Genomic DNA, 23114 nt, shown 5'->3' on the forward strand with positions numbered 1-23114 from the left:
TATTTATTTTCCCAGTGGGGAAGTCAGGAGCCATCAACCCCTATTATACTCCTGCTCTCCCCTCACATCATGTCACTTTCTGTTACCAGCCCAGAGATCTGACCAGTCTCCTCTCCACACTCTCTGGTGTATCTCATACATCAGGAGCCATCAGCCCTTATTATACTCCTGCTCTCCCACTCACATCATGTCACTGTGTGTTACCAGCCCAGAGATCTGACCAGTCTCCTCCCCACACTCTCTGGTGTATCTCATACATCAGGAGCCATCATCCCCTATTATACTCCTGCTCTCCTCCTCACATCATGTTACCAGCCCAGAGATCTGACCAGTCTCCTCCCCACACTCTCTGGTGTATCTCATACATCAGGAGACATCAGCCCCTATTATACGCCTGCTCTCCTCTCACATCATGTCACTGTGTGTTACCAGCCCAGAGATCTGACCAGTCTCCTTTACACACTCTCTGGTGTATCTCATACATCAGGAGCCATCAGCCTCTATTATACTCCTGCTCTCCCCCTCACATCATGTCACTGTGTGTTACCAGCCCAGAGATCTGACCAGTCTCCTCCCCACACTCTCTGGTGTATCTCATACATCAGGAGCCATCAGCCCCTATTATACTCCTACTCACATCATGTCACTGTGTGTTACCAGCCCAGAGATCTGACCAGTCTCCTCCCCAAACTCTCCGGTGTATCTCATACATCAGGAGCCATCAGCCCCTATTATACTCCTGCTCTCCACCTCACATAATGTCACTGTGTGTTACCAGCCCAGAGATCTGACCAGTCTCTTCCCCACACTCTCTGGTGTATCTCATACATCAGGAGCCATCAGCCCCTATTATACTTCTGCTCTCCCCTCACATCATGTCACTGTGTGTTACCAGCCCAGAGATCTGACCAGTCTCCTCCCCACACTCTCTGGTGTATCTCATACATCAGTAGCCATCAGCCCCTATTATTCTAGCCTGGGGATACTGGGATGGTCTTAGTACTATGGGGTATAGATTGGGTCTATTGGAGCCTGGCACTTTAAGAAATCATTAGTGTGTGCTGGCTCCTCCCCTCTATGCCCCTCCTATCAGACTACATTTAGAAAAATGTGCCCAAGGAGCCGGGTGCATTCTCTGGAGCTCCAGAGAGTTTTTTTCAGAATGTATTTTAGTTTTTGTTTTCAGGAAGGACGGGTTGGCACCAGTCTGCCTGCGTCGTGAGACTTAGGGGGGGGACCGGTACCAACCTCTTGAACGGTTAATAGTCCAGATCCCCGCTGACAGGACATAGCTCCTGAAAGGGGTTGTTTCGCTCACCCACAGCGGTGTGCACTCTTCCCCACAGCATGCCGCCACCCCTAATTGAGTGGTGAGTGCTAAACCGGTTCAGATGGCTGCATTAGGGCAGCGGGCACAGTGCTGCTGTTGTCCCTCTATGCAAGCATGATGACACCCAGACGTGACTGAAATCTTTTAGTCTCGCTCCCACCTGCCTGATCTCCAGGCTGAGAGGTCCACCATCATGCTGAATATTTGGAGGAAGCAGAACCTGGATTCTGTCCCTGGGAACCTGTTGGTGCAGGTTTTTTTGATCTTCCCCGACCTCCTGTAAAGAAGGTGGGAGGGGGTTTGGATTTTTTAAATGTTGCGGTCCAAAAGGACTGCAGTGTAGGTGTATGATTTCCTAGCTGGGGCTGCTGCGGTGGGAAGAAATGTCTTACCCGCAGTCGCCGTGGAAATCAACGAATCCAATGCGTCCCCAAATAGTGCCTGACCTGTGAATGGCAGGTTCTCCACACTTTTCTTTGATACTGCATCCACAGTCCATTGGCGTAGCCAGAGTCCTCTGCGTGCCGAGACAGCCATGGAAGAAGCAGGCCAATGTCCTTCATTGCCTCCACCATGAAACCTGCAGAATCCTGTATGTGACGTAAAAACAAGTCAATGTCACTCCTATCCATAGAATCTAAGTCCTCTAGTAAGGTGTCTGACCACTTTACTATGGCTTTAGAAATCCACGCACAAGCAATAGTGGGCCTTAAAGCTACGCTTGTAGCAGTGTATAGTGATTTGAGCGTAGTCTTAATCTTGCGGTCAGCCGGCTCCTTTATGGCGGTTGAAACAGGGACAGGTAAAATCACCTTTTTAGACAGCCTATATACAGAAGCATCTACTATAGGTGGATTTTCCCACTTCTTCCTATCCTCTTCAGGGAAAGGGAAAGCAATGAGAATTCTTTTAGGGATCTGGAATTTTTTCTCTGGGTTTTCCCAGGATTTCTCATACGTCCTAGAGGATGCTGGGGACTCCGTAAGGACCATGGGGTATAGACGGGATCCGCAGGAGACATGGGCACACTATAAGACTTTGAATGGGTGTGAACTGGCTCCTCCCCTTATGTCTGGCATGACATGTATACAGTGCACGGACACTGTATACGAACCCCCGCCAGCATGAACCGTTAAAATAACAGCGGGGCTGAAGCGCGCCGAAACGGGGGCGTGGCTTAGCCCTCACAGCACGATACAGCGCCATTCTCTCCAACAGTCCCCGCCAAAAGCTCTGTGTACATAGCAGTGTAAAGGAAGTGGGGCACAGTGATTAGTGCAATATAGAAGTATAGCACTATGTTAGATCATGGCCGTGTAGTCAGTGTGTTGTAGATAAGTGTCTGTGTTTTCCCTGTCAGATACCCACTATAGCTTTTAGTACACGTGTCGACATGTGTGAGGGCTCTGTCGCAGACAGTTATGGGAATATCTCTGTCGGCATTGCCGACTCCTGTGGTACTTGATTGAGTAAATGAAGTGTCAGCAGGTCGGTAGTGGTATTCTTTCACAGAGTAAACACGCTATGGGAGACACAGTAGTATGTGGGTGACCCTGTCGGCACCAACTGTCAATACTGGGTGTAAATTAACATGCTGTAACTGCCTTATACCTGTATATATATTTATATGTATATGTATGGTACGGTTTCATGGGCCTGTAGCTCGAGCACAGACATGGTAGTATTGTGGGGGTGTGATATTAAAATTATATATGTATATTTCCCTTGGACCCCTTGGGGTCGCAAGAATGTTATTTTGCCTGGTACTACTCCCTGCTGTCGACGATTACTATGTTTTATGTCGACCATAAGGTTTCCTGGTTAGATCCACAACTGGGGCATTCAGTACAAGGACATACACATTCAGAACACATTAATGTCACTAGGGACCCGATGGTTGCGGACAATCCGCTTATATGTATGGTGTATATATATATATATATATATACAGAACACAGAGAGATATATATATATATATATGTAGGATATGTGTATTACAATATGTATATTCATATTATGATTTATAATGAATGCTGAAGTAATAGTAATCCTTCTCATGTGCTGGTCGCTCTGTTGATAAAGCTCTAGGTCGGCCGTGACGAGTTGGTCTCAGATCCTCACAAGGTTTATTCTTTTCCTGCCGCGGATAGAATACTGTAAAAGTCAACTCCTGGTCTGCACGGGGCCCTGTCACAAAGGATCGTATACAGGAAGCTAAGTGATATTTTATTCTATGCTTTGGAGTTATTTGCATTTCATGCGCATGGAGGAGTGTTTGTATTCGGAAAGGCATCCAATAGAATTACCCTATAGAGAGAGGGGGTGTGTCTTATGTTGGTTCCTCTCTATAACATGGCGGCAGGCTGCCGTGCGACTGCAGGAGGTGTGGCCGGGGGAATGCTGAGGCAGACTCCGAGAGATACTGGAGTGTTTCCCTGGGACGGTGTACCGCTGTTAGGGGAGGCCTCAGTCAATCTCGGCGGATACCACTGGTAAGTCTAACTTCGTGAGTTAGATTCCCTCACAACGGTTGGTGACGCATTCTGCTTTGGGATGCAGTCATTTTAACCGGTTCGATACCGTTCTTTTTTTCCCTTTCTGTGCAGATTGTGGAAGGTGAAAAGTAAGAGTTCTGCAGCCTTGTTAGGTTCGCAGAAGTGGATGTTGTTTTCTGTTTCTACCACATCCACCGCATGTCGCTGGGTCTATCTGGCTGGAGCCCACTCTGGTGGGAACTCGTCTACTACTCTTCAGTCAGTCTGGGAATGGACTTGGACCTGTGAGTTAATAATGGAATCCAAAGGGGGACATCCTGGAGTTTACAGATGATTCCCCTCACTGATTTTTAAAGTAGATCTTACCGATTCCCCTCTGAAAGGGGAGGTAGTACGCGACGCCATACCAGAGTTGCGTCAGGTTCAGGGCATTGTCCTGCTGTCCCTGTTAAAAAAAAAGAAAGAAAACTAAGATTTCTACTTACGAAGTTGAACTACAGGATGGAATCTCTCAGGCCAGGGATCTCCAGCATGTAAAGGTAGAAAAGGGTTTAGATTAATTTTTCTCCGCATTCAGCTTACCTGGGTTGATGTCCAGGATTGTCTTTGCCATTTCACCGGAGTGATGGCAGTATGATGGGTTTCTTTCAGTAGTAGGAGCCATTGTTATTCTGTACTCAGACGCTCTCCGGATTAAGGCGAGGTCAAGAAACAAGTGGTGCAAATCGTTGTTTCTCTCTGACTGTTCTTCAACACAGGGGAAGGCTGTTGTTCCCAATGACGGAGATGTCGGAGGTGGGTATCAGAGTAGATACTGAACGGTTGAAGTTCTGTGTGTTCCTGTGGAAAGAGGTCTGAGGATCCGGAGTCGGATCAGATTTGCAGTGACAAACCATCAATATGTTCCATTGATGAAGAAGATGGGTGCGGCCTAAGAGGCCTTTTTCGGTGAGCAGGTCAAATGCCAGAGTGGTTTTCACGGGGCCAGTTGGAAATGTGGTCCGGATCTCACCTGCACAGGCGCCGGAATATAATCCTAATGGCCAGGATATCGCTCCTGTGGTGTCTGCTCAGTTCTCACCTCCTAGAGGGAGGAAGGTTCAGAATCCAGGATGAGATCCTGGTGTCCATGCATGCAGATCTCCGAGACTGGGGAGCAGCCCTTGCAAGGGAAGTATTTCCAGAAGAAAAGGTCAAGCTGGGAAGTTTGTCTGCAATAAGCTTTCTTGAATTAAGAGCTATTTTCAATGAACATATGCTTCGTGATCTGCCCGTGTTAATTCTGTCGGACGACTTGACAGCAGTGGTGTAAGTAAGCCGCTAGGGCGGAACAAGGAGCAAAGCGGCCCATTCCACTAGGAAGGTGGGCTCTTCTTGGGCGGCTGCCCGAGGCATCTCTGCATTACAGTTGTGCCGAGCTGCTACTTGGTCGGGTTCATACACTTTTGCAAAATTCTACAAGTTTGATACCCTGGCTGATGAGGACCTCGCGTTTGCTCAATCGGTGCTGCAGAGTCATCCGCACTCTCCAGCCCGTTTGGGAGCTTTGGTATAAACCCCATGATCCTTACGGAGTCCCCAGCATCCTTTAGAACGTAAGAGAAAATAAGATTTTAAACCTACCGGTAAATCTATTTCTCCTTGACCGTAGAGGATGCTGGGCGCCCGTCCCAGTGCAGACTATTTCTGCAAGGCTTGTATATAGTTGTTGCTTACATAAGGGTTATGTTACAGTTGGAATCGGTCTTTGACTGATACTGTTTTGTTCATACTGTTAACTGGTTGCGTACATTCCAGGTTATATGGTATGATTGGTGTGGGCTGGTATGAATCTTGCCCTTAGATTAACAAAATCCTTTCCTCATATTGTCCATCTCCCCTGGGCAGTTTCTCTAACTGAGGTCTGGAGGAGGGGCATAGAGGGAGGAGCCAGTGCACACCCATACTAAAACTTCTTTAGAGTGCCCATATCTCCTGCAGAGCCCGTCTATACCCCATGGTCCTTACGGAGTCCCCAGCATCCTCTACGGACTAGGAGAAAAAGATTTACCGGTAGGTTTAAAATCTTATTTTTATATAGTAACAGGGGTGACAGGTGTGGTACATCCCTGCAAAGGCAGATCCAATCTCTTTCTCATCAGACTCTGCTGTCTTCCCTGCACTCTCACTCAGATGTTCACTGCTGCCAGTAGCACACGTATGAGAAGCAGAAGTATGGCGGCAGCTGTATAGATCCTGATATGTAATTCTCTGTATCATACTTACTGTACACACACCATCCTTATTACTATTGAGAGAATAGAGGTAAGACACTGATGATGGGGGTGTAACAGTGGATTATAACCTAGCAGATGATGATGATGATTGCAGGGTATTATATGGTGTATTGCATGTAAAATACCTTGTACCACACCTACTCTACTGTAGCAATATACCTTATATAAAAGGTGAGTAACACTTGTACAGGCTTACCAGCGTATGAGCGCACACATAAAGGAATGCTACCTTACCAATGATTCCAGGAGTAACGTTAGGAGACATTTCTCTGATCCATCAGCTCATATGACTGATATTATTGTTCATTTAGAATCTCCAATTCATACGATATGTTCCCTATCCATAGTTTTACATTGGTGCTGACATAGGACTTGGCGAGTGACTACATCTCCATTTATACTTCATGGTTAGTTACTAGTACAAGAGAGAGAGATATCTAAGTCTTATTATCATATTGCATTTGTTACTGTGAGTGTTCTCAGGAGGGTGGACACAATGATATTCTGAGACACAATATTATAAAGCCTTCATTAAAAGTTATGTTTTATTATACACACACATTTACAATTAAGTGCCCCAGAGAGTCGTCTTCTCCTATTGTTTACAAGATTAATATTGTTACAGAAAATGTCACATTTCCATAATGTATTTTATTTCCAGCAGATGGACACACAAGCAGGAATATCTCAGAAGGACATCTAATGTTATCCCCGGATTGTGACATAAAAGATAATGACCGAAGACAGGATTCTCCAGGAGATAACCCCATTACCCCAATTATACATCCAGCTCTATCAGCTGATCCCTCTGATCCTGGGAAATGTTCTCCTGATCACTCTGATATTGGTGTATCTGTTACAGCACTGCCAGTAGATACAGTGTTTCCGTGTTCTATAGATGCCAAATGTTTTACACAGAACACAAAGCTTATTACCCAACAGCCAGCTAAGGCAGGGGAGAGGCCATTTCAATGTTCTGAGTGTGGGAAATGTTTTACATACAAATCAGCTCTTGTTACACATCAGAGAACACACACAGGTGAGAAGCCATTTCCATGTTCTGACTGTGGAAAATGTTTTGCATGGAAATCACAACTTGTTACACATCAGCAAAGTCACACAGGTGAGAAACTATTTCCATGTTCTGAGTGTGGGAAATGTTTTACATGGAAATCACAACTTGTTACACATCAGCAAAGTCACACAGGTGAGAAACCATTTCCATGTTCTGAGTGTGGGAAATGTTTTACATGGAAATCACAACTTGTTACACATCAGCAAAGTCACACAGGTGAGAAGCCATTTCCATGCTCTGAGTGTGGGAAGGGTTTTGTACAGAAATCAGATCTTGTTAAACATCAGAGAAGTCACACAGGTGAGAAGCCTTTTTCTTGCTCTGAGTGTGGGAAATGTTTTACACGGAAATCACAACTTGTTACACATCAGCAAAGTCACACAGGTGAGAATCCATTTCCATGCTCTGAGTGTGGGAAAGGTTTTGCACAGAAATCAGATCTTGTTAAACATCAGCGAAGTCACACAGGTGAGAATCCATTTCCATGCTCTGAGTGTGGGAAAGGTTTTGCACACACATCAGCTCTGCTTATACATCACAGAAGTCACACTGGTGAGAAGCCATTTCCATGTTCTGAGTGTGGGAAATGCTTTGCACAAAAATCAGATCTTGTTAAACATCAGAGAAGTCACACAGGTGAGAAGCCTTTTTCTTGCTCTGAGTGTGGGAAATGTTTTACACGGAAATCACAACTTGTTATACATCAGAGAAGTCACACAGATGAGAATCCATTTACATTCCCTGAATGTGGGAAATGTTTTGTACACAAATCAGATCTTATTAGTCACAACAGAAGTCACACAGGTGAGAGTCCAATTACTTGCTCTGAGTGTGGGAAATGTTTTACATGGAAATCACAACTTGTTATACATCAGAGAAGTCACACAGGTGAGAAGCCATTTCCATGTTCTGAGTGTGGGAAATGTTTTGCATACAAATCAGATCTTGTTAAACATCAGAGAAGTCACACAGGTGCAAAGCCATTTTCTTGCTCTGAGTGTGGGAAATGTTTTACACAGAAATTACATCTTGTTAGACATCAGAGAAGTCACACAGGTGAGAATCCATTTCCATGCTCTGAGTGTGGGAAATGTTTTTCACACAAATCAGCTCTTGTTACACATCACAGAAGTCACACAGGTGAGAAGCCTTTTTCTTGCTCAGAGTGTGGGAAATGTTTTACACGGAAATCACAACTTGTTATACATCACAGAAGTCACACAGGTGAGAAGCCATTTCCATGTTCTGAGTGTGGGAAATGTTTTGCACAAAAATCAGATCTTGTTAAACATCAGAGAATTCACACAGGTGAGAAGCCATTTCCATGTTCTGAGTGTGGGAAATGTTTTACACGGAAATCACAACTTGTTACACATCAGAGAAGTCACACAGGTGAGGAACCATTTTAATCTTCTGGAGTATACTTATCACTGCCATGCGTTGTTCTTCAAGGTTCTTATCCTATCTCCTATGCTTTTTGCAATAATAGATGCTACCCTCATCTACCACTGCTATGCAGATCTGTCTTTTGCTCCGGGTACTGAGAACCTAGTACCAATCCTAAATGTCTAGCTGATCCCCAAGTGTGGGTGATGCTAGTTGGCTGTGACTCAGTCCTGGTGAAACAGGTCCTTATGATAGAAGCTCACCAACAAAGGGCAGGGCTACAGCTCAATTTGCGAACCAACCAGGCTTGCGCTTGGGGGTTCAGAGTTACAAAATACTGATATGGGAGTCATTCCGATTTCATTTGTTGCCAATTTTCGCTATGCTGCGATTAGTTGCAAATTGCGCATGCGGAAGGCACGCAGGGCGCATGCGCTTAGTTATTTAACACAGAACTTAGCAGTTTTGCTGTGGCTTCTGCAGCGCTTTTCAGTCGCACTGGTGTTCGGTAAATGATTGACAGGAAAGGGGCATTTCTGGGCGCAAGTCTGCGTTTTTCCGGCGCTTGCAAAAAAACGCAGATGTTTCAGGGAAAAACGCGGGCCGAACGCAGGGCGTGTTTGTGACATCAAACCAGGAACTAAACAGACTGAGCTGATCGCAATTCGTGAGTAGGTCCGCAGCTACTCAGAAACTGCAAAGAATTATTTAGTAGCAATTCTGCTACTCTTTTGTTTGCAATTCTGCTAAGCTAAGATACACTCCCAGAGGGCGGCGGCCTAGCGTGTGCAATGCTGCTAAAAGCAGCTAGCGAGCGAACAACTCGGAATGAGAGCCCATGTGCGGAATCTTGATGTCCTGGGTGGTGGAGTGACACTTAGACATCAGGTATCAGCTACAATCAGTTCCTCATGTGTGGACCATAGCCAAACTCCAGCACTTATTTCCCCTCAGAAGATCTACCTAGTCATACATGTACTTGTATTATCCCACTTTGGGGGTCATTCCGACCTGATCGCTCACTGCAGTTTGTCGCAGCGATCGGGTCGGAACTGCGCTGGCGCATGCCAGTCATCGTTTCCTAGCAATCGGCTCTGAGACAGGGAGGGGGTGGGACGGTGGCCAACGCAGGCGTGGCTGGACCGTTGGGGGTGCGGGCCATGGCGGCAGTGAAGAACAACTCCCGGCCAGCCGCAGGAGCTGCACTGGTTGGGAGTTACTCCAGAAATATAAAAGCATCGCCGCTGTGTAATGCTTTTGTATTTGGTGGGGGAGGCACTGACCTGCAGGGCGGACTAGCCCTGTGCTGGGTGTTTCCCCCGCATGTCAGGGAAGATGATTGTAGCTACGATCAACTCAGATAGCTCATATGTATCGCTCATCTTAAGAGAACTGTCAGATATTAGTGTGCACATATTTATAACACACATTATTCTGCTGAAGGGATCTGTATAGGCAAACGATCTACACTTGGTGATCATATGGTTACTTTATCAGACCCTAATTAAAGGACCACTGATAATTACGGCACCTCTATTAATGTGGAAAGTAATGTCACCCTGAGCTACATATTCGGGTGGAAAGTGAAGAACCTGTTCAGTTATAACAGACCACAGCAGCCAATCTAGCTGCAGAGTGCCGGTCATATACCTGACCCTGAGCGATACATATGGGTGAAAAGTGAACAAATTGATCAGTCATAAAAGATCACAGTAACCGGCTGAATATAACTTAGCCGCAGAGTACCTATTGTATGTCTGACCACAGCCCAACATTTATCTATACACACCCTATACACATATCTATGTGTGACTGATTTTTGGAAATCTAAGTGATTCATAACAAATCAAAGAACATAGAAACAATATATCAGATCCTTCAAGATTGCAACATATGTTCTAGTTATAGAATCCGGGCTCTGTGCCAGAAACACATTTTTTCAAACATTGAAGTGCTAGAAATATTCCTCTAAACATTGAGGCTATTATTTGAACACAATTGTATCCATGTGGAATACAAACGTGGAAGAATATTGATAGATAAAAACAGGGACTTAACAGAACAGACACCAAACAGACGCTCAGTTTTTTTAAATCTATGTTTATTGTCTTTCTCTATAATTCACAGTGTTGTTATACTTTCACATATTTGTTATTTGTGGTTTTAATATTTCGCATATTAGCTACTCAGTAGAATATGCTACAATATAGTGTCAAATCCAAATTTTAACGGAAACAATTAAAAGTTATATTTTAAACTTTGTGAACCCAAGACAGATCCTTTTTCCTTTCCCTTTACTGTGCATTTACAATATGATCTGTGGTAGCACCCCCTTGGAAATATGAGCAATTAATGAGATACGTGAAATAGGGGCCTTTCTCATAATTTCTTTTCCTGTGCAACTGACTTCCCCTCTCCCTCCCACCATTTCCTTCGCTTCCTTCCCCTTTTTTTGTGACAGTGATGTACCCTGCAGACAGTGATGTACCCAGCAGACAGTGATGTACCCTGCAGACAGTGATGTACCCTGCGGACAGTGATGTACCCTGCAGACAGTGATGTGCCCTGCAGACAGCGATGTGCCCAGCGGACAGCGATGTACCCTGCGGACAGTGATGTACCCTGCGGACAGTGATGTACCCTGCGGACAGTGATGTACCCTGCAGACAGTGATGTACCCTGCGGACAGTGATGGACCCTGCAGACAGCGATGTACCCTGCAGACAGCGATGTACCCTGCAGACAGCGATGTACCCTGCAGACAGTGATGCACCCTGCAGACAGTGATGTCAGGGTCACTGGCTTTAATCCCTGGCTTGACATCATAGTATTTGTTATTTTCCAGCTGATATTGGTAACAGTCTAAGACAGTGATGGCTAACCTTGACACTCCAGCTGTTGTTGAACTACACATCCCAGCATGCCCTGTATCAGTTTTAGCATGGCAAAATAACAAAACTGTAGCAGGGCATGCTGGGATGTGTAGTTCATCAACAGCTGGAGTGTCAAGGTTAGCCATCACTGGTCTAAAAACATTCTTGGCCATGTGGTGGCTCAGTGAGTTACTTGGAAATGCTTCCACATGGCTAAAGACCCTACACATTCGTCGCTATGCCGCCGAGCTGGCTGCCGAGGAGGAGGTGATTGAGGGAGTGAAGTTTCTTCCCTCCCCCCATCACCCAGCTCCATAGCAGTACATGCTAATATGGACAATCTCATCCATATTGTCCTGCATGCATAAGCAATGGGGCACCAACGATGGACGAGCGTGGGTCCAGGCACTGTTCATCGTTGGTGCCTACACACTAAAAGATATGAACGAGTTCTAGTTCTATTAGTGTGTAGGGCCCTTTAGAGTACCCTAGGCTTGTGGATGATGGTTGTATCCTCAGATGGATGTTGCACTGTGTTTATTATTATTACTGATTTTATTACATTTCAACATCAACATTAACTACACAGAATACACCTTGAGAAAAGTCTCTCTGCTGTGTTAATACATGTGCAGGCTACGTAGCCTAATGGTTAAGTGTCCTGCCTACAGTGATGTTCAAATCCTGGGTTCAACCTGGTAGTATTGGTCATTTTCCGCCTTATATTGATATTGGTAACAGTCTCAGAACACACCTTGAGAAAAATCTCTCTGCTGTGTAAAAACATGGACAGGCTCCATAGCCTAATGGTTAAGTGTGCTGCCCACAGTGGCATACCCTCCAGACAGTAATGTCAGGATGACTTATTCCAATCCAGTGATTCGATTTGACAGTATTGGTCATTTTCCAAATGATATTGATATTGGTAATATTCTCAGAATACACCTTGAGAAAAGTCTCTCTGCTGTGCAAATTCTTGTGTAGGCTCCATAGCCTAATGGTTAAGTGGCCTTCCCTCAGTGATGTACACCACCATCAGTGATCTCAGAATCACTGGTTTGACCTGTTTATAGTTTTGGTAATTTTCCACCTGATAGTGGTAACAGTCTCAGAATACACCTTGAGAAAAGTCTCCCTGCTGTACAAACACATTGGCAGCCTAATGGTTAAGTGTCCTGTTTGTAGAGATATACCTTGCGGACAGTGATGTCAAGTTCACTGTGTTGAAGTGAAATCAAATATCCTGTATTGTCTCATTAATTGTGCTATGATTCTTGATATTCTAATGTTCCCTTAAACAGTGTCTACTTTTAGTATAGAGTTAATGTGCACAGAGTAATATCCTCCCTCAACCCTTGAGCATCATTTGATTAGGTGTTTTACGTGGCTAGTAGCAAGGCCTTTGTATAGATAATGAGTGCTCAATGACAGTGTATGAGTCTTTGTGGCAGTACAAGAAGGACATATCATGGAATATCTGATGGACCTACACTTTGGACAACAACACGTTATTATGAACAAGAATGACCTTTATGACAACGAAGCCTATTAGAGAACCTAATTGTTATGTATAGGAGATTCAAGATTTATGAACAAGTCTGCCATCTTCTGGATAAGACCACTCTCTTTAATTAGCTAATCTGACCATATTTGGCATTTCATCAACCAATGTATCTCCATGATTTAATCTATATGTACGCCTTGTTTGTAAATAAGCTATGAATAATTGTATAATGTTATGGTATAAATAATGTAAAGTCAGTGTTCTAAAGACACAGGCTCATGGTGAATTTTGTCTTGGTCCACGCTTCTCTGTACAGAATATTGGCCGTGGTTCCCTCTTTGATAATAAATTCTATATGCTGAATATCATCACAATGGAGAACTCTCAATTATTATTATTTATTATAATTCAGCTTTAACATATGGGGGCTCATCTCCGGTTACCTACGACCACCCATGGTTCAGAAAATGCTGCTTTTCAAGACGCAACAGAAAGTGGGGACATCAGCCAGCTGCACACAGAGGTAAATATACCTTTTATTTAAATATTCTGTGTACTCTTAATCTGCTCTGCACCTGCAAAAATCCTCTGTGGTTGCTGGGAAGCTAGCTATAGTGAACTCGGCTGGTTGGTGAGTTCTTGTGATCTATATTCATGCATAATTAAATATTAAATAACAAATTATTATACTTTTAAGTACCACAGTTACTTTCTATTCTCTGTCTAGCATGGCACTGTATGTATTTATATTATAAACAAAGAATTGAGAGAGAAACTAAGAAGTACCTCTATCCAAACTGATGCAAGTGTGTTATCTGAAAGTAGAAGTACATTGATAAGAAGTTGTGTAAACTTTGTGAATGCTTGAAGGACGGATTCAAGTAATATAGGAGTATACTATCCCCTGAAAGGTGGGGGCGGATAAAGGAGTCACTTGCCAAATATATAACTTATGGTCTTGGCATTCTAAATTATACAGAAGACGCTGTAAGAAGTCTCATTGAGATTCTTTGTGGCCACAGAGAACAGTCCAGGCTATACATTGTAACCCTCGGCAACAGACATTGGGGGTCATTCCGAGTTGTTCGCTCGTTGCCGATTTTCGCTATGCTGCGATTTGTTGCTAATTGCGAAAGCGCAAGGCACGCAGGGCGCATGTGCTTAGTTATTTAACTAAAAACTTAGCAGATTTGCTGTGGATTCTGCAGCGCTTTTCAGTCGCTCTGATGATCGGTACACGATTGACAGGAAAGGGGCGTTTCTGGTTGGTAACTGAGCGTTTTCCAGGAGTGTGTTAAAAAATGCAGGCGTGTCAGGGAAAAACGCAGGAGTGTCTGGAGAAACGGGGGAGTGGCTGGCCGAACGCTGGGCATGTTTGTGACGTCAAACCAGGAACTAAACGGACTGATCTGATCGCAATCTGTGAGTAAGTCTGGAGCTACTCAGAAACTGCAAAGAATTATTTAGTAGCAGTTCTGCTAATCTTTCATTCGCTATTCTGCTAAGCTAAGATACACTCCTAGAGGACGGCGGCCTAGCGTGTGCAATGCTGCTAAAAGCAGCTAGCGAGCGAACAACTCGGAATGACCCCCATTGTTGTGTAAAGAGAATATATTGTTTTGTTATTGTTGAAAATGGGAAGTGACTCATCTAAGATTATTATGGGAACCACGATTAGTTGTATGATTGATTTTTATGGACAAGTGTGTGTGAAATATGTGACGAAGTTGAATGACATCACCAGGGAAGAGGAAATAAAGGCCCTCATTCCGAGTTGATCGCTCGCAAGGCGAATTTAGCAGAGTTGCTCACGCTAAGCCGCCGCCTACTGGGAGTGTATCTTAGCTTCTTAAAATTGCGAACGATGTATTCGCAATATTGCGATTACAAACTACTTAGCAGTTTCAGAGTAGCTTCTGACTTACTCGGCATCTGCGATCAGTTCAGTGCATGTCGTTCCTGGTTTGACGTCACAAACACACCAAGCGTTCGCCCAGACACTCCCCCGTTTCTCCGGCCACACCTGCGTTTTTTCCGGAAACGGTAGCGTTTTTATCCACACGCCCCTAAAACGCCGTGTTTCCGCCCAGTAACACCCATTTCCTGTCAATCACACTACGATCGCCGGAGCGAAGAAAAAGCCGTGAGTAAAAATACTATCTTCATAGTAAATTACTTGGCGCAGTCGCAGTGCGAATATTGCGCATGCTTACTAAGCGGAATTTCACTGCGATGCAATGAAAATTACCGAGCAAACGACTCGGAATGACCTCCAAAGTTTCCTGAGATGGGTAGTTTTGAACCCATGATGCTGAAGTGCCTTGAGAGACAGATAAAGAAAATAAATAAAACCAAATGATAGAATAAAGCATTTACAGATTTTAGACTTGTGGAAAAGAAATATATAACTGGAAAATAAAGACTCAATGATTATAGTAACACTGTAATGGAAATAATAAAACATGTGTTAATGTTACTAATACTCCAGGAAATATTGCTAGGTCAATAAGATCCCTACGAGAACGTCCCAGGTTTGATTATACGATCTTAAATAACACGGGAAAGCAAATAATGTAAATAATTGTGGTAATAATGTAATAAAAAATCCTCCACCATATAATTCCAATTGTGCAAATTCAATGTTAGATCCACCTAATGACATCTCCCATACTGAGGAGAATGTGCTATTCTGCCAGCACATAATCACCCATAACATGACCCCACATGCTATAGAGCGGGCAACCCCGCCGACACATATTAGAGATAATAATGCCATATACATACATTAATGCATCAGTAGTATACTGTAGTACTATGCTTATATTATGCGTCTAGAAATTCCTCAGATGTTACTCATTACTACTGTACTGTGTTATTATCTGAGATATTAGAAGTTTCTGTAACACCGTTACGCAGCAATGGAGAGGTATCTCTAAGACTAGTATTTTCTCTCTCTCACGCTGTAAGTCACGGATGACCTAGTGAAGCTCCTGAGGTGCTGTATGTAGAGGATAAAAAGAAAGAAAGATCATATTACTTACAGACATCTTGCCTTCAATCAGTGACTGGGAGTTATTTGACTCTTTGAACATATACTTAAAAATGTTTTATTTCAGAAACATATTTGTCACAACTTTATATACAAGTTATATGTTTTATTTTGTTTGTGCAGCATTTTACAGTACAGTATTAAATTACTTACTCTTTTTTAGATTATTTTTACTTTTTTTTTTTAAGATTATTTTTCCTACAAGCATTTGTATGGGTATGTATGTGTATTTATGTAGATGTATATATGTGAATGGAGTTTTCTTTGATTTTTTAAACGTGATCAAAAGCCGTTTCCTGTTATTATATATTTCAAGCATGATATTAACATTACGATTTATTTCCACAGTGTGTAAGACACAAGTAACAGGATGGAAATGTACCAAGATAGATTGTCATAACTGTAATGTTCCTTGGTCTGATAAATGCAGAACTAATAAGTCTGGGGAACCGTCCACAGCACGTAGTACCAGACGCTGTGATAAGGAAAGGGTAAGGGTTACTCCCTATACGCAAGGTTCCTGGAAATGTCAATGTTCTCAGACCAAGTTACACATGACAATACGTCGTCTAGATTGTAATAGCAAAAAGAAAGAAACCAACAGGCAAAGTAATCATACAGAACCACAGCTACAGCCCATTTATATTGTAAGTCCCACAGGAAAGTCACAAAAGTTGGTTCCGTATGGACAAAGTACTAGTATGAAAATCCAGAATATTGCAAAATCAGAATAACAGATAATTGATATATCAAAGTTTATTGTGATAGAATAACAGATTATAATTGATAAAATTACTATGTACTTTGTAAATATACAGGTCGGGGATGCCAGGATATCGGATACTAAGTGATGGAGCCAGTGACTATATTTTCATGCACACATTGCACTGCATATGTTGTAATTCCACATACTAGTCACATATATGATATTGGAAATATCCTTGTGTAAGGGAAAATGGATGTGTCTTTGTTATACACCAGCCGCTGTATAAATAGATTGTAGCGTAGTTTCTATTTTCCTATCCCCAGGGTCCTTGAGCTGAAAAGACCATGGCGCCGATAACACTGCCTTCTTAGAGAGGCAGGAGACAGAAACATCAACAGCTGGGGGTTCTTCCCAATATTTTCTACCCTCTGGTGTGAATGGGAAAGAACGTAAAATCTTTCGAGTTACCCGATATCTTTTATCAGGATTTTTCCAGGCTTGTTTAAAAACCTCATCTAATTCTGGAGAATCTGGGAAGGTGATGCGTTGAAGCAGCCTCTTCTAAAGGGGCTTTTTATTACATCACAGATAGCAAGAATTAGGGGTGGAATCTTCTATATCAGGTTCCAATTCCTCCCCCAGAATATCTTCATCATCTGCTAGAACAGCAGGCAGCCCACGCTTAAGTGGCCCTGAACTATGGAGGGAAGGATATCTGTCATCAGCCTTTGCTGCAAGGTCTGCAACAGCCTGTTGCAGTTGTAGTGTTGTTTGCTTATTAGCCTCAAGCTGGGATGACATGTCAGCCATCATAGTCTTAATGGCACGAGCCAAGAAGGCTCCTGACCTTCCCCCCTAGTCTCCACACTGACCTGAGAAGACTGACTGCAATGGTCACACAATAGGGACCCAGTGGTAGAAGGGGAGAATCTGGTATAACAAACTTTGCATACAGCGTGTTTAACCATATTGACAGAGAACAACACTCACACACAAAACTCACAGACAAGTATAACCAGCATGCCTCACTGCGTGTGTGATGGAGACTCAGATTGAGAGAACAGCACCCCCCCCGCTTGTAGTAACAACTGCAAGCTGAAATATATCTATATACCAGTAATCCGGATTGTGTCTTTTTAAAGACACTATATTGTGTGCAATAGCGGCTCTCCCCCTGCTAGTACACCCCTGTACCAGTTTCCAGTGTCTCCCGAATCTCTGGAGGAGCTGCGTGTCCTTGAAGCTGCTTCTTATGCAGAGGAATGCACCAAAATGCCTCTGGTACCGCTCTGAACATTCACACCCTATAATGGTGCTGAAGCCGCTGACCACGTTTATACTGGCCAAGTCTCCCACGGTTGCAAACCTCACAAATTAGCTAGTTTGTACAATCGCTGCCAGTTCTGCACAGCGGGCTGAAGCGGGTAACCCCGTGGAGGGTCCTGTCCACCGCCGTGTTACTCACCACTTTTCTTACCTTCAGTCAGTGTTAGGGGTGTGTGGTGTGCTGCAGTTGTGTCCGCCATGGCGCAGTGCCCCACAGAACAACATCCTCTCAGGGTGGTGGTCGTGCAGAGGGGAAGTGGCTCTGACACCTTACAGAGGCAGGTAACCGTCCCCCCTAACTCCCACAGTGCAGGTATACTGTTGCCCAGACAGTATACCTAATATAACAAGGCTTAAATCAAAACTGAAGAAAATTTCTCCATAGAAAAGTAAAAAAACATAGAGGACATGTACTCAGCACAAAAAATAACCACAGGTGTAAACAGATGGAAAAAGGGGGTGTCGGGCGTTCCGGACTGCCCACTCACCAACCACCTAGCCGAGTACATGTCCTCTTTGTTATTTAACTTTTCTATGGCTGTTTTTTTACTTTGCGCTGATTTTGAATAAACTGTAACCCCCTTTTCTATAAACTTGGAATCTGGTATTTGGTTCTTTTTCCTGTCACCAGTATAAAGAAACCTTGATGTGAGTGTAACAGCTTAAATAATTGTGAGTGGGTTATACACATCCTTATTGAACAACCATCACTGGCTGATTTTAGTTGAAAGATACCTTTATGTGTTTTCATCTACACTGATAGTGTGAGTTTGGGTACGCACATGTATATACCCACAACTACATCATTTGGGATTTTTCACATCTAAACTTGGATATATCCATTCAAGAGTGGGTTCCACATAAATATACCATTATATGTTTATTTACCATTTCCACTGAGTGAGTACGGTACACCATCTAGAACCTCCTGATTCACTTCATTCAACACATTTTTGGAGTCACATCAATCTCTATTGTGGACGTAATACACCATGATGTATTTTGTTCTGTTTTATGTTTCCTTTGAGCGTTGATGATTTTACCCAAGATTGAAATCTAGCACAAAGAATGAACATCTTCATCTCACCTACATTGCTTCCATCTTACAAGAGGGAAGTATTATTCATTCAGAGCGCTTGCGACTTATCTGTATCCACTATTTTTGTGAATTTCGCTGTGGTATTATGACCTTATGAAAATCACTTTGGAGCAAGAGCCAAGGATAAGGTCACGGTGTAATCTGGATCCGGATTGTCCCACTCTTGTGGAAGAGGAGGCATTGGAGACTGGATCTGGTAAGTACACACACATTTGTATTGTATTGTACCCACACATTTTTACATGGAGTTCATTTTTGATTTATATTGCAGGATATTACACTGGAGCTGGAAGTAGAGCCTTCCATGAGCGAGGCAACTGAGGTGGATGACCCAACCCCACATCCAAAAGCCCTGAAACAGCAGAGGTCATCCTGAAACCCACTTTTGCCCTGCCCAGCTCACAACAGTTTTTTACTCACACCGAGGGGGTTCCTAATAGGCCCCCAGACTTGGAGCAAACTTTTGGCAATTACATCGCAGCGGAGATGCGACTGATGAATGAGGATCAAAAGATCTACAAGCATCTGGTTCTTGATGCTACCTCACGTGCAAATAAAGAATCTCTTAATGAGGTGTGTGAGATAACACCTGCCAGGCGCTGTCTCCCAAGTGTGCCCCCACCCATATCACCAACCCATGCATTATGTACCGGGAAACCCTCAACAGATGAGCTGTTTTCTGCTGGGACCCATACAGCCCACCCCCTCCTCCCATTCCAGCGCATCGCCCAGTGGTATGTACTTAGACATGCTGAGTACACAGTCCTCTGTACTGGATGAGCCTCATTTTTTAAATTTATAATACATTTTTTTTCAAACTTTTTTTTAGTTGTTCGAAAAATTGTTGTTGCCCTTACCCTAGTCTCTTGCTCCAAGTGACCTGTATTGAGGTCATTAGTACCACAGCGTTGGTTTCTTGAACTCATTGTCTCGGACTTCTGATCACTGTGATCTACGTACTTCTTGTGTTCCTTATAAAAGCACTGTTCAGAAATCTGCCCTTTATCTTCTCTCCCCGATGTATGGTGGCAGCACTGATATTCTGTGGGATACGCCTGGTTCCTCTACTGGTTACTGTTGGCATAGTCCTTGCTAAAAAGGCTCTTGTTCTCCTGATAGAGTCAGTGAATGAAGACCAGAATTGGTGGTCTTCTTCTATTTTTTATATATAAAGTTTTGGGTTTTTTAAACTTGCTTTGTTTTTCTTGTTCAATTAATGCTGTCACAATCCGGGTAATTTATCACCATTTCTTACCTTCCAAGTGTCTCCTGATACTGGCCCAGCGTGCCAAGCCTGGATTCCACCTGCGCTGTCTGCGTGCAGCACGCTGTGTAACATGGCCTCAGTCTCTCACATGCTAAACTTCAAACAGACTTTCCCTCCAGATTCAAACATGGGCGAAGCCATGTTTGGATTCATCACATGTTGCTTTACAGCCTATCAGCTGCACTCTGGATTACCCAGCCAATACCTGCTTCCCAGCTGGTATAAATATCCTGCATCAAGGCTGCCTAATCATCAGTGCTTTGGTTGTCTAACCTGTACACATGGCTCTCCTGCTTGTGGATTCTTCTGCTTGTATCTCCAGGTATTCCAGCTCCTGTGATCCAGCTCCACTAACAGACCCGCACCTGTTTCCATCCTGCGGTGTAGCCTGACTTCTGCAGTGTTCCAGCATTGCTCGTGATCACTCTCCAAGATCAGACACTGGCTTCCTGCTTCCAGTGTTGGCCCTGCTTTGCTTCGCTTCCAGCCTCCAGCGGTGTCCTGGTATCGTTGACAACTTCACCTTTCTGCAGCACCGCTCTCCATACTCCACAGTGTACTGTTATGCATACCAGTGCCTGCAGGAAAGTACTGGTGTCAGAACTGTTATGCACTCCAGTGTCTGCAGGAATGTACTGGTGTTTGAACTGTTATGCAAAACAGATGGACTCACAGACAAACTGGGGGATATGACATAATGTACACAGAAGGTGATAGGGTAACAAAATACACACAAAGTGAACAGAGAAGCCCAGAGGCTAAGGAACTGGGTATCTCCCTTGTATTAGAACTGCTCAGATGGAAAAGCAAGATGTTGTGTTTTAATACGTAGAGAACCCGAAATGCTGTTGCTAAGGGCAACAGCAAAACCCTAAAGGGTTACCAACGGGTGTGGCAGTAAACTCCTTGGTCAGAGATGGAATGATAGACACAAGGAGAATCTCCACAATCCTAATTCTCACTTGCAGTGCACAGGTTTTAGCTTACTGCCACTAAACTGACCCCTGACACCTAGCACAGTGAGACAGGATAAGACAGGCAAGTCTTAGAATACAGCCGCAAACTTGCTAAGTTCACAGAGTAGTAACAGAACCCCAGCAAGCTAAACGACTGACTCCAGTCTTACTGCTAGGTCTGGATTGGCAGAGTGTAATACCAAATCCCCAGGCCTATTTGCAGTAAGCAACAAACAAATACAAAGCTACACAGTACTGGCTAACTTTCATGAACTGACTAACCAACAAAGATTCAGCAGCATCTGCTTACCCTGAAAAGAGGCCTTATAAAGCAGGTGCTGTCCACGCCACACTCAGACCTCACAGACTGTGAGCACAAAAACCAGCACCGGATCCCCTGCCGTGCACAGAGCCTATAACCACTGCACAGCAAAAGACCCGAACCGGAGTATCAGCTGCGCTCAGGTTACACCACTAGCACTTGTCTCCCGGTTACCATGACGACGTGGCAGCACAGGGCAGGAGACCCTAACATGTACTTACCACGGCCTACCAGCTTTCCACTGTGCTCCTGAGTCGCTGGTATTCTGCTAGTGGTGCTCCACAGTATCTTCAGTTTTCTTCAACTTCATCAGTGGTATTCCTATATCACCTGCATCAGTGACCATCCTACCATTTAACCACAGCGTCCATCGATGCTCACCATCAAACTGTAAATCTACAGTGGTGAGTTCTGCCAAACTCTAAATATACAGTGGTGAGTTCTGCACACCTTTTCATTCATACCGGTTCCATCCGGCACTCTCTGCAAATTTCCAAGTATCATCTACGTCTGTGCATGTTTGTTGCTCCAGCCTCTGTGCACCATCTGCTGGGCAGTACCAGTTCATACCTCTCCTCAGCGGTTAGCTGTGGCATATGGACTTACCATCTCCAGTTCTAGCAAGGACTCTGTAATATCTGTTCTGCAAGCCACAGCACTAATTACCCTGCGCTTCTGGGAACTGACCTGTAACTTACCATTGCACATCTCCTGTGATGTTTTGCATATCAAAGGTGTCTTTAAGCTGTGTTCAGTAAAACTGACTTTACCTTTTACAACTTCATTGTCGTGGTCACGCCTTCGGGCAACGGGTAATAGTACTTCTGTATGTCAAAGAACCCGATACTACCTTCCCGGTTCACTCACACATCAGCCCCTACATCTGAGGCTTCCCCAGGTCAGCCTCAGCCCTCAGTTGTGACAGTAAGCACTGACCAAATGGATCCAGCCGGAGACCAGGCCCAAGCGATAAACCCGATGCAACAACTTGCAGCTCACTTAGAATATCAGGAGGCTGCACAGGGTCAACTTATTCGCTGTCTCCAGGACCTTTCCACCCAGCTGGATGGAATCCAAGTAACCCTCCATGGTTCAGGGGCGTCCAGTGTTCCGACTGCAGTACCTCTGGTGGTAACCCTACCCACCATTCCCGTTTCTGCTCCACGTCTCCATTTGCTGACACCCGCCATGTTCAATGGTTCCCTAAAGCCTGTCATGGTTGTATAAATCAGTGTGGAATACACTTTGAGTTCCAGCCTGGCAATTTCCCAACTGACTGCACCAAGGTTGCCTACATCATCTCCCTCCTCAGTGGCTCAACCTCGATTGGGCATCACCTTTATGGGAAAAATCCAATGTCCTGCTCTCCTCATATGCAGATTTCGAGACAACCTTCAGGCGCATCTTTGACGAACCAGGACATGTGACATCTGCCTCCTCTGATCTCCTC

At 44.1% G+C, this 23114-nt stretch overlaps 2 protein-coding genes across 4 annotated transcripts in view; one reads left to right on the forward strand and one right to left on the reverse strand.

The window, feature by feature from the left end:
• Positions 1-10819, forward strand: part of LOC134983859 (oocyte zinc finger protein XlCOF6-like) — a 50167-nt gene extending 39348 nt beyond the window's left edge. For 2 of the 3 annotated variants that reach the window (XM_063949477.1, XM_063949478.1), the window contains one exon: positions 6763-10819. In XM_063949477.1, coding sequence (XP_063805547.1) covers positions 6763-8585 — 1823 coding nt within the window. In that variant the 3' untranslated portion in view covers positions 8586-10819. The remainder of the gene's footprint in view (positions 1-6762) is intronic. The other variant, XM_063949479.1, reaches the window with a different exon arrangement.
• LOC134983868 (zinc finger protein 585A-like) overlaps positions 1-23114 on the reverse strand; it is a 152780-nt gene that overhangs the window by 108652 nt on the left and 21014 nt on the right. The window lies entirely within an intron of this gene.

Source organism: Pseudophryne corroboree (assembly GCF_028390025.1).
Source record: "Pseudophryne corroboree isolate aPseCor3 chromosome 3 unlocalized genomic scaffold, aPseCor3.hap2 SUPER_3_unloc_27, whole genome shotgun sequence".
Lineage (NCBI taxonomy): Eukaryota > Metazoa > Chordata > Amphibia > Anura > Myobatrachidae > Pseudophryne > Pseudophryne corroboree.